Source organism: Alosa sapidissima, chromosome 11, assembly GCF_018492685.1.
Source record: "Alosa sapidissima isolate fAloSap1 chromosome 11, fAloSap1.pri, whole genome shotgun sequence".
NCBI classification, from domain to species: Eukaryota; Metazoa; Chordata; class Actinopteri; order Clupeiformes; family Clupeidae; genus Alosa; species Alosa sapidissima.
Genome location: NC_055967.1, coordinates 20,592,264 through 20,604,392, shown reverse-complemented (window position 1 = coordinate 20,604,392; position 12,129 = coordinate 20,592,264). Strand labels below are relative to the sequence as shown.

Sequence of the window (12,129 nt, the reverse complement as noted above, 5' to 3'; positions counted from 1 at the left end):
AAAACATTCTTTAAAATTGAAATCATCTAAAAGTGATGCAATGAAATGCCAGTATGCACTCTTGTGTTTAACATTACTTAAAAGAATAAAACCGGTCAAGCCTAGCTAATGACATCGTGTTTCCCCTGTAGTGCGCCCAAGTGTACTGCCTCTCACTTTGGTGCAGGTTCCTCCAAATATCGCATAAGTTACTCTTAACTATCACCTCAATGAGATGGCTACGTGAAACCATGTGGGGTTCAGCATGATTCCGATCAAGTCTTGCCTCTGTGCAATTAAAATCGCCGCCTAGGATAAGGAGTTCATTATCACTACAGTTCTTCACTGAGGCATTCAACGTTTTAAGAAAAGCTACTCTATCTGTGGCGGAGGTCGGTGCGTAAACACACATGAAAAAAAAAACGTCATTCTCAAACGTAGCGTGTACTTTTAAAAGCCTCCCCTTAATCACTTCTTCAATGCTGTATGACAGGGGAATAAAGCTGCATGAAAACAACAGTGCCACTCCAGCACTGTCAGACGTGTTATGGCTGAGAATAGTCAGCCCATTCCACTCTCTTGCCCAATCTGTAGCGTTATTGATATCACTATGTGTCTCTTGTAAAAACACAACATCTGTTGCCTTTTGCTGTAAAAGCTCATAAATTTGAGCTCTTTTTCTAAAGTCCCTTCCTCCGTTAATGTTAAGGGTAGTAATCCTAATATTGTTCATATGTTCATATAAAGAAGGAAAGAGACAGAGAAAAAACACGTGATGGAAGAGAAAGCCGCAGTTAATCCGCGAGTGCATCGCTATTTTCTTTCTTAAGTTTACCAATAAGTTTCCGGAGACGGTGAAGTTCCCGGTCATCAAAGGCCCCTTCCTGTCTATGATGACAGACATCGTTTATAAACTGCATACTGTCAAGGAAATGATCCTGGACTCGAACCCCCCCTTTTCCCTTTTGTTTCAGCCAAAAAATTACTAATGTTGCTAGCACTGTACATCACATTATCGCTACCAGACCAGGAAAACCTGCTCGAATCGGTGGAATAGCCATCACTGTCCGACTCGGTATAGTTAGCATGTTCTTTCTGTTTAGCCTGCTTTTTTGTGCTGTGATCATCGCTACGGCTAGATTTCCTTTTGGGCATTTTAAAAACAGTTGTTTCGGCCTCCATGTCACTACCATCTGACACGCACGGAGCAGTTTTACGGGCTACTTTTAGTTTCGGGTCTGAAGTTAGTAAGTGCGTTAACCCACCTGAGGCGGACGTAGGCCTACCCGCAGCAGCAGACGCACCACCAGGCTCACTCCCACTCGGCAAAGACTCTGACTCATCAGCCTTTTCCTCAACAGTCACATCAGACACAGCTGAGGCAATCGTTGGTGAAACCAATTCAAATGCAGACTCGGCTGCAGAGGATTTATCCTCTGTAACGATCGCCAGTGCAGGCGCAATCGCCGGGGTTTTTTCGGTGGTTTGTTCGGACTCAGTCACAGCGGACTCCTCCACCATAAGCTCAGCCCTACCTAACACAGTAGTGGTGGATGTCCACGCAAGCTCAGGCCTATCCACTGTAGACACCGAGCTGCTAGGCTCGGGTTGGTTATCCCCGACTGTGGCAGACTCCTCCGCCACAGACCCACCTGTCGTAGGTTCGCCTCCTTCGGCACTGGCTGCTGCTGGCATTCGCCCTCCAGCATCCTCACTGTGAGGTTTAGATGGGCACGCGCGAACAAGATGTCCTATCATCCCACAACCAAAACATTTCATGGCGGTATCAGATGTCACAAAAACTATATAATAAGACCCGTCAACGTTAAAACGGAAAGTCAAATTGAGCTCATCACCGCTGTCTAGGATCATGTAAACTTGTCTACTAAAGGAGACAACATGCTTAAGTAATGGCGATTTGCAGCCAATTGGAATTTTCTTGATTGGAGAAACAAGTTTACCATAACGCAAAAGCTCAGTGCTAATTAATCGGTCAGAAAGAAACGGGGGAATATTCGAAATGACAATCTTAGTCGAGGGCAAACTCAGGGGTACAACAGGATTGAACGTGCCATTAAGCACAACACCACTTTGGACAATGTCATTTGCCTTGGCAATACTGTTTAGGAAAACAACAACAGCATTCTTCATTCGCGAAGCTGATACAATATTACCGTGACCCACAATTTCTCCAATCGCCAAACCTCCACACTAACATCAGAGATCACCTTCACGCCGTGACGACGTGTCAAGGCCTCAAATTCCATTGTTACACCCCGACCAGCTGTAAGCCGGGTGCGGGGGTTCTGCTTCACTTCCAACCCCAAAACAGTCAACCACACTAAGTCCCAACAATAAGATAAAAAACAATGATACAACACATATAAGGCCAAACAAAAGATAGAGTTTTAAAGATAGCCACAGACGGCGTTCAGTCGTACTCACACTCACGGCACTCACGCAATCCCAGCATGCACTCGAGAGAGAGAGTGAGAGAGAGAGAGAGAGAGAGAGAGAGCGTGACTGAATTCAATGGAGCATCACAGGGCAGAAACATGAGTACTTGTCTGGACTTCAAGGCCACCTCAGTGACACAGGGGCACTATGTAGGTCACCCCACCCCCCAGCCCCATCTCGCACTGCTTTCCTGCCCACTGATACACCCTTTCGATCGATGGTACGGCAGGCCTGTGTGATTACATTCACTTTCAATGGCATGACTCAGCTCGCAGTGAGAGTGAGAGGAGAGAGAGACAGAGAGAGAGAGAGAAAAGGAAGACCAAAATAAAACTAAAAAAAAAAAAAAGTCAGAAGTAGAAAGAAAAGGACTCCCTATGATTAAACAACTCTCGATGCGGCCTTTTTAAAACGTTCACTTCAAACTGAAGCTCCCCGTGAGACCGTGATCAAAAATGGAATCGGATCAATGGCAAACTGAAAAGAGTCTATTCCATCTGGGCCAATCAGCGGGGAGCATGGAAGCTTTCTTAGAGGGCTGACTGAGCATCAGAGGAGAGAGTTTTCAGCGTTATGGAACCGGAAGCCAAAGCCCTGAGGCTCGGAATGGTGGCAGCAAAGATGAGTAGGAAGATGAGGACAAACACCTTTACCAGTTTCTCTTTCTCCAACTAGTGCAAGGCAACATGTTTTACACATTTCTGCCATTGAGAAGTTGTCAACAGTGTATGAAGTTGTCACCAGTTTATGAGAAGTAGTCATAATGTGTGATTACAAAATGGTGCCTTCAGCTCAGGAAGTAAATACTGTACACTGGCGGCAAGGACTGAGAGACTCAGGAAGAGTTTCTTCCCCCAAGCCGTCCGGTACCTAAATGGCACTGTTTAGGCACTTTTCATATTGAGTATACCACTGTTTCCCTGTAGAGCATACCACTTCTTCCCTATCTGCAATAACCACCTGCCATCTTGAATGTATTGTTTCTTGTCTGTTACCGTTTTTGGTAGGTTGTTCTGTATCAGTTTGTGTGTTTTTGCTTGGCATGGAGCCGTCATGTAACATTTCACTGCATTGTATGTATGTGACAAATAAAATCTGAATCTGACATTGTTAGAAAAGTAGATGGAACACCATGGTACATTTACATTTAAAGCAAAATACTTAACAATATCTACAGTACATTTCTACAAAGATGATTTTAATAATCCACAGTATTAGTTTCATACTGATTTTTCAAGGTGCTGTGAGAGACTGACTAACTGCCAACAAGCTTATCGCCCGGGGCCTCTCGGTCATCTCACCATCATAGTAGAAGCGGACGTCAGGGGGCACCGGCGTGTACTCTGGTGGGAAGTAAGGCCCTTTGTGTTCCAGAAACCTCCATTTGACTCCATCCTCGTAGCGCTCCTCCTCCCACCTGAGGCACACAGAGCGGAGAGGGTGAGAGAGCTGCGGGACGAACACACTCAACAACACAGGAGAGAGAGAGAGAGAGAGAGAGAGAGAGAGAGAGAGAGAGAGAGCTGTGGGACAAACACTCTCAACACAGGAGAGAGAAAGAGAGAGAGAAAGAAAGAGAGAGAGAGAGAGAGCGCGCTGTGGGACAAACACTCTCAACAACACAGGAGAGAGAGAGAGAGAGAGAAAAACACACAGGAGAGAGAGAGGGTGAGAGCTGTGGGACAAACACTCTCAACAAGACAGGGGAGAGAGAGAGAGAGAGAGAGAAACAAAGAAAATTACTAACATCCTATAGATTAAGTGAACACTCTCTGGCCTTAGAAATGGGAAGACACAGGCAAACCTGGCTTCCTAGGGAAGAAAGGTTGTGTTTGCAGTGCAGTGAGGGAGTAGTAGAAGATGAAAAACACTTCCTCACTGAATGCAGTAAATTCAACACAGTCAGGAACCAATATTTCTTTCAATTCAGCCAAATTATACCTCAGTTTGAACTATTAGAAAATGAAGACAAGCTCCCATACTTGTTGGGAGAGCATACAAGTTGTTTAAAACTCGCTGCACAGTACCTGTTATAAATAGTAACATGTCATAAATCGAGGAAGTGAGTGACCCATATTGTGACATGCTTTGCTTTATATCAATAACCAATACCCATGATAGCACATTGATAAATATACAGTATATAGTAATACTGTATCATTATACATTTCATTTATTATTTTCTCTTTTTAATTATTATCATTTTATTATTATTATTATTATTATTATTATTATTTTATTTGTATTTTTTAAACAGATATTGTATCTGTGTTGTTTTGTTATATGTTTGCTTTGGCAACACTGCTTCATTGAGTAATGCCAATAAAGCTCCATTGAAATTGAGAGAGAGAGAGAGAGAGAGAGAGAGAGAGAGAAAAACAAACAGGGGAGAGAGAGGGTGAGAGAGATAAACACACTAGACAATCTTTCAACACACGAAACAGAAAATCTTTCTCTCGCTTTCTCACACACACACGCACAAACATACAAAATGTGTTCTGCCTCTTTCCGGCATTACTACTTTTCCTCTCCTAGACTTTGAGCTTCAGGGTTCTGTCTAGCAGCAAAAAAATGCACACAAGACAATCCAATTCATCAACACATGAAATCTACAACCACACACACACACGCAGACACAGACGCACACACACACACACACAGACGCACACACACACACACACACAGACAGAGACACACAGACACACACACAGACACACACACACAGACACACAGACACTCTCTCTTTCTCTACCATCTCCAGCGTTGTTGCTCTTCCTCCTCCTTGAGTTTGAGCTTCAGGGCTCGAGCGGCCTCACGCTCCTCCTTGATCCTCTTCACTTTGTCCAAGTCGGACGACTCCTTTGGCTCCTTCTTTGGCTTCTGGGAGATCAGCGTGAGAAGGCCATCCTTTACACACTCAATTCCACTTCTGCTTTAAAAGTTATTTATTTTTTCACGTCTCTTTATGTCTAATCCTCCAAGCATGGCCTCTGACTCACAGTACACAATTTGCTAACAAACTCAACAACTATAAAATCATTTCATGAAGATGATAGCAGTCCTTGCAATGTGGCAAGGACAACTGATTTTTTTTATAGGGTGTCAAGTTTGCAATGTGAGTGGAACATGATAGTTAAACATTCTCGGTTAAAGAGAAGAGCCTTCTGCCACAAATTGCTGTTATTCAGATGTCTCCTCTGATATCTAACTTCCTCATACAAAACGGCTGGGAGGATGAGAGGATGCATTTGTTTAAGAGAGGGGTGTTCAAAATCATCTCTGAGGAGTGGCAGAAGTGTGTGCCGCGAGTTTTCAGTGGTGTGTGTATGTGTGTGTCGAGTCGAGCACCACTTTCTTTCCCTGATACCATCTCCAGTGGCAAAGCATTTACTGCCAAGCATTCAACTGGACAGGCAGCAGGGAGACCAACTTTACCTTCAGCTTCCCCTCACTCTTCCTCTTCTTCTCCGAAGCCGCCTCGCCATCCTCCTCGGTTCTCTTCTTTTTCTTCACTCTAGAGAACACATCACCACATAATATTACAAACAAATCAATAAAAGAAACAAGAAACATTCAGGGCCATTTTCCTGTGCATGGAGTAAGTCTAGTCCTTCTCCTGGGCTAAAAGAGAACTCCAACAAAAATCTCCATTTAAAAAAAAAAAAAAAAAGCTTGTAGTCTGGGACTAAATAAAGTAATCTGTCTATCTATCTATCTATCTATCTATCTAAACTTAATCCATGTATGGTAACTAGCCAAAAAAAAGTGCAAACCAGCCCCTGATATTAACAGTGGCTTCGTTGCCATTTTCTCTACAGCCCGAAGGAAAGTCTCTTCCTGTACGCACACAGAGGGGCAGGGCAATGTTGGCTCTACATCCCAATGCATGTAATTGTTAGTCCTGGCCATGCTGACAGAGAGAGTGGTGCCTTCAGCCAAGCTCACTTCTCTCAGGTCTGCTCTGGACAACTTCTTTGAGAGGGACACCATCCATACTCTGTCTGTGATGTCACAGTGCCCTAGCATTCTAGGGCTTCTATAAAAGAACCCTCATCATTATCATCATCAACAGATGCAGGGACATACAGTACTGTAGACCACTTACAATTTCTTATCCGACTTGCGAGACTTTGAGGGCCCTTCGCCAGCCTCCTCTTCCTCCTCCTCCTCTTTGAGCCTCTTCCTCTTCTTCCCTCTCTTCTCCGTAACAAAGTCTGCATTGTCTGGCTCCTCCTTCACGGTCAGCCTGCGAAACATGAAGCACCAGGAAGAGAGAGAGACTATCTTTTCACGGACACAGGGCGAATTGGCAAAAGCTCCTCTACAGAGACTGACACCCTGTTTTTTCAACTTAACTGACAAAAGAGGGGCTCAGTGACCAAAATAATTGACATAATTGCAGTGATTCCACAATATTTTATAATAGAGGCAGATGAAAATTAAATAATTACTGCAATCACCCAATAATAATTGCAGAACTGTAAGCATCCATTTCCCTGTAGTGTAGCACAAGCAGAGGGACAAATTAGGCCAATTAACTCATTAGACATAATCATTATCACGTCACATTATATTAAACTACATTATCATTTCCAAAACCTTACACTAGTGTGAGAAAGGTTTCTTTTCCTTTAAAATGTCAATATGTTTCACAAAGCTTGGGTATGAGAAGAACATATGTCATTAATGCCATATCTATAAAAGAAAGGGGGTGTGGGAGATCCACAATGTGCTGATTATATCTAAACAGCAGCAGCGACAAAAAGATTCAATAAGACCAACTAAAGGCCTCATCTCCCTGTGTATTTATGTGTGTGTTAGTGCTGGGCAATATGGCTGAAAAATATATTATGATAAAATAATTCATATCAGAGAGAGAGAGAGAGAGAGAGAGAGAGAGAGAGACTGTGTGTATGCATCCCCAATGTTGTCCATCTCCTTACGGCACAGATTTCCATTTATTACTTCTCACAAAACACAGTCTCTCTCTCTCCCCCCCCCCCCCCCCCTCACTCTTAATAACGCAAGAAATTAATTTCCTGAAAGGGAGCCAATGTTAGGAAGAAAATCAGAATAGGTACTACCCAGGATTCTGGACATCTGAACCAGAAATGATTTCCATCAACTCCACTAGCAGGGGAAAAGCAAGCCGGAGGGATGGAGATGGGGAGGGAGGGAAAGAGAGAGAAATAGATGGAGGGAGGGCAGGAGAGAGAGAGAGAGAGAAATAGAAATGAAGGAGGGAGGGCAGAAAATATATAGAGAGAGAGAAATTGGATTCCATTTGGGACGCAAATGGATTAAAACTAATTTCCGTGCAGCAGCAGCTAGGTGCTGATCTAATACTTTAAGACCTATATTGCACTGCTCATATGACACCAGTACTGACACCACCGCCATTGTAATTAGCTGGCCTTGCCCCTTGGCATTACTGTCGTATATTCCCACCATAGCCCCATCGCACAATAAACGGACAACTCACCGCATAGTGCAATCTACTTCAGAGTCAGGATCTTCACTCCTCTGGCCCTTGATCTGACAAGAGTACGGTGTAAACACAAAGGTTTCACATTTCAACACTTGACAAGGACACGACTTCAAAAGCATACATACATACATATACATGATTTTGATCTGAAATTCCCTTTGTTGCCATGTTTTTAAGTTCAGTTGGATTGCTTGCATTTCACAACACTCTATTATTACCTACAGTCTGTGCTTAAGTCACTGCTGCCAACACTCGTAAATACAACAGTTGGAGTCACACACAGACACGCAAGTTTAACTTTTGTACAGCAGGCATTATAAGGTCACCCCTATACTCTATAGACAGCTTAAGAGAGTGGGGTTGAACATGAACAAGTATAAGTATATATACTTTTTTGATCCCGTGAGGGAAATTTGGTCTCTGCATTTAACCCAATCAGTGAATTAGTGAAACACAAACAGCACACAGTGAACACACAGTGAGGTGAAGCACACACTAATCCCGGCGCAGTGAGCTGCCTGCTACAATGGCGGCGTTTGGGGAGCAGTGAGGGGTTAGGTGCCTTGCTCAAGGGCACTTCAGCTGCGGCCCACTGGTTGGGGCTCGAACCGGCAACCCTCCAGTTACAAGTCCAGAGTGCTAACCAGTGGGCCACGGCTGCCCCATAAGGATGGAACAAAAACACGATAATCACATTTTATTACACGGCTTTTCAGAGTGATGCAGAAAGTTCCATTCACATGAATGGGCCTTCCCAACGTTCGGGGAGCGTTCCTATGTTAACGTTCCTATGTTAAATCTATATAAATCACCGGCAAAGAATATAATCACCGCTGTCAATGGCAACGGGTTGATTAACGTCTTTCATATCCCTCCGCAAGAATTCCGTTCGCTTATTGCAATGGAATTTCATTGAAAGGGAAAGTAAGCTAGTAAGACGTTGCCACACAACATCTGAAACTGTCAAGTTCTATCTGTGTGGCGAACTATTTATTTTGTCAGCGGAAGACACGAAACGGTAGCAAAATCATTTTTAAAGATTCATTGTGTTAGGTTTTTTTTCTCGTTTTGGCAAGTAGACCTAGCCGTGTAATAAGCGGGATAATATATTGTCCGCTGGTAATTATCAGAAAATAAGTCCCTTCAGGTCGAAGCAAAACCTCTCCGCTGCGCGTCGGGGTTCTGTTCTCCCTGTCGGGACTTATTTTCTGATAATTACCGGCCACGGACAATACATTATCCCTTACTTAGCTCCTGGAGAATCTCAGTTCTCTGGACAGCACAAAGGCCTGCTGGGAATTAGGAACCTATTTCAGAGAGGAGCAAGGGAGAACCTGACCCACTTGGAGGGACCCCCTACTCCCACCCTCAGGTCACTTTTCAGGAAGCCCAATGTCACTGTTGTAAATGCCATTGCTGAGACTGTATGGGAACATGTGTCCCAACATGCCTGCCAAGATGCGGTCACATTCCAGACAGAAATATCTCACTGGTCAGGGCTCTTTTATGCAAGGACAGGCTTATGTGATATACTACTAGTTAGTAGTACTAACGTAACACTTGTGCTGATATACGCAGCAGTAGAGTATTGAAGAAATGTTCCAATGATCCAAAATAAAAAGGGAACTACAGCAGAGAGCTGAACTTTATGTGTTTTAAATTGCTTCAATGGAAAGCACTGCAGATCTGCCATCCAAACTGGCTAAGAACCACTGGGAGAGTACAGCTGCAAAGGCTCGCTTGGAAGACTGCTGGAGAAGAGGAGATGTACACATCACAGGATTATTTTACCTTCTTCTGGGCCTTGGCCTTGCTTCCATTTTGGGTTTTCCCTGTAGCTTTGCTTCGGGCCTTCTTGGGCTTCACACTTTTACAAAGGGTTGGGGGGGGGGAATGGAGAAGGTGAATAAGGTGTTAGTGAAGGAGTGTAGGTGGGTGGGAGAAAGGGGGAAGAGACAGGAGGAGAGACATGTGTACACACACACACACACACACAGGAGAGAGCATATGACAAACAAAAACACCAGGGGATAAGCTGTTAGGCATGTCTCATCTTCCATGTCCCTCACACATAACCCACCCCAGCCGCCCATCCACCCCCTTCCCCAGCTTAGCTCAGGAGAGCGTGGCGTATGACAGAACAGCATCAGGGCTCGTCACAGGAGGCTGCTGTCAGCACCGCCTGCCACACAGGTGTCTCTTCCTCTTCCTCCTCCTCTCTCCCTCTTGCTCTCCTCTGATTAATTAACAGAGCTGGGGACACGCATGCACACACACACACGCCAGCTAGACACGCTTCCCATATCACCGCAAATTAATCTATTCACCCAGTGGATGAAGTACGCAACTGTGGGTGATGGATGCACGAGCCGAGCCCACCCACTCCACAGGCAGATTTATGATTGCTGGTGCAGACTGCTTGTTTGGACGTGCTAGCCGCGGGGGAGACGGGGAGGGGGCAGGGAGAACCATAACACAGCTGGAGTATGGTGTATGATAATGTGCAGCTGTTGCCTGTTATTGAGGATTTTGCTCCCTTTGGGAAAGGGAGGGAGGGGAGGTCTTTATTTATTTCTTTGATCAGAGGATTTGTTGCCAATGCCAAACACAAAATCTATACAGAAAGAGTTCAAAGTGTTAGGCCTACTGGACATGATGTTGAATGGAAGTCAAGTCACAAATTGTTTATTTGCAGGCTAGTAGTAGCAGCAGTAGAAGCAGTGGAATTATTTATTCAACAAATGTTTTCATTGAACTTGGCATTTATGGCAAGACATTTCTACAGTTCTGTCTAGTCCTTGCCTGCCAGATGAGAAACCAGCTGTCACATTACATGAATTGATTATAGATAGGCTATTGCTTCTATGCACCCAGGACATTCCCGAATTTAAAATATAACTATTCTTACCCAGTGGTAATCTCACTTGTCTCTTCTATCTTCTCATTTTTCACCATCACTTCTTTGTTCTCCGAAGTCAACTGTGTCATTTCTAGGCAAGTGAGGTGAAAATCAGGGTTAAATTTGAGTTGAGAAAAGTCCCCTTTTCATGTGTAACGGCAGTTTGTAGTTTGAACAAGGTTGGGCAAGTGAGTTAAGTTGCTAACTGCTATACTTCATTCAAATGGTAATGTTAGCCTATGTTAACACGACTAACTTTACAGAGGGATATGATAGTTCGAACACGTAATGTGGCTATGGACACACTAATACTATGTAAAATTATAATTTTCTACTTTCATAATGAGAATGCAGGACAGAATAGCTGCTATGTGGCATGCAGGTAACGAACATTAACGTTAATTTAACTACAAGTTACAAGGTAGCATTACATGCAGTACGCTTCTCGTTGTAAAACGAAGTAGTTAACATCTTTAGTTTAAAAACTAATAGAATATTTTCACAAAATTATTCCAACACAAAGCTGTCTATTTTTAACTTCGTGAAAGTGTCATCACTCACCTTTTTAATTCGGTGATTCCACGTGTTCTTGCACAGCTCTGATGGTTCCTGCACACTGTTCTTGAATTCAGCTAGAAAAACTAGCTAACGTTCCAAGCTAGCACAATCCCTAACGTTATTAGTTAAATCAACATTATGATGTGTGATTTTGTAACGTTATATCAGCATAAGAACAGCTTGAGTGCGAGAAAAACAGCAATGCGACACAGCGGTTTTTTGTGAACTCCTGATATGTGCATGGGATTTAGGCTGCTCACAAGGTCATTCAATCAGAGAGTCAGAAGTGGAACCAAAAGGTGTGTTTTCATAAGTGATGGCTGATTCGGACTAGCCTGGTTAGCACACAGACCTTCTCATGTAATTGAGTGGGTCTGAAAAAAAAAAAGACTTCCAGGGGGCGTAACTAGCACTGAAATTAAACTTAAATTGGTGCATTAAACTCTTACCAAATCGTTTCAGAATTGTAGCAATATCGTAAACGTCGGTTTTAAATGCAGTTGTTTACTCAATTCCAAATAAATTCCGATTAGTAATTGTATTTGCGTGGCATGTTTTAGGGATATTGGCCAGAAGGACCTGCAGAGCAAATTTGCCATGTTCGTATGGGTATTCCAAGGCTAGATTCGGTCCGTTTTTGACAAATGATTAGTCCTGGTAGCTTCAAGACAAATTGTTGAGTGATTCATTTATTTGTGTAAAGACCAGTGCCCACTGGTGTTGTAAACGTAATGCAACACCCTAGGTG

General features: G+C 43.6%; 1 protein-coding gene across 3 annotated transcripts in view; it reads right to left on the bottom strand.

The window, feature by feature from the left end:
- Nucleotides 1–11,728, bottom strand: part of zgc:173742 (DNA topoisomerase 1) — a 38,019-nt gene extending 26,291 nt beyond the window's left edge. Inside the window, exons 1-8 of one of the 3 annotated variants that reach the window (XM_042109609.1) lie at nucleotides 11,385–11,728; nucleotides 10,833–10,914; nucleotides 9,716–9,791; nucleotides 7,919–7,971; nucleotides 6,542–6,682; nucleotides 5,872–5,950; nucleotides 5,189–5,316; nucleotides 3,738–3,853 (exon numbers count right to left, since the gene is read on the bottom strand). In XM_042109609.1, coding sequence (XP_041965543.1) covers nucleotides 3,738–3,853; nucleotides 5,189–5,316; nucleotides 5,872–5,950; nucleotides 6,542–6,682; nucleotides 7,919–7,971; nucleotides 9,716–9,791; nucleotides 10,833–10,912 — 673 coding nt within the window. In that variant the 5' untranslated portion in view covers nucleotides 10,913–10,914; nucleotides 11,385–11,728. Of the gene's footprint in view, nucleotides 1–1,244; nucleotides 1,524–3,737; nucleotides 3,854–5,188; nucleotides 5,317–5,871; nucleotides 5,951–6,283; nucleotides 6,416–6,541; nucleotides 6,683–7,918; nucleotides 7,972–9,715; nucleotides 9,792–10,832; nucleotides 10,915–11,384 lie in introns of those variants that run through there. The other 2 variants (XM_042109610.1, XM_042109612.1) reach the window with 2 other exon arrangements.
- Between the last annotated feature and the right edge of the window lie 401 nt (nucleotides 11,729–12,129).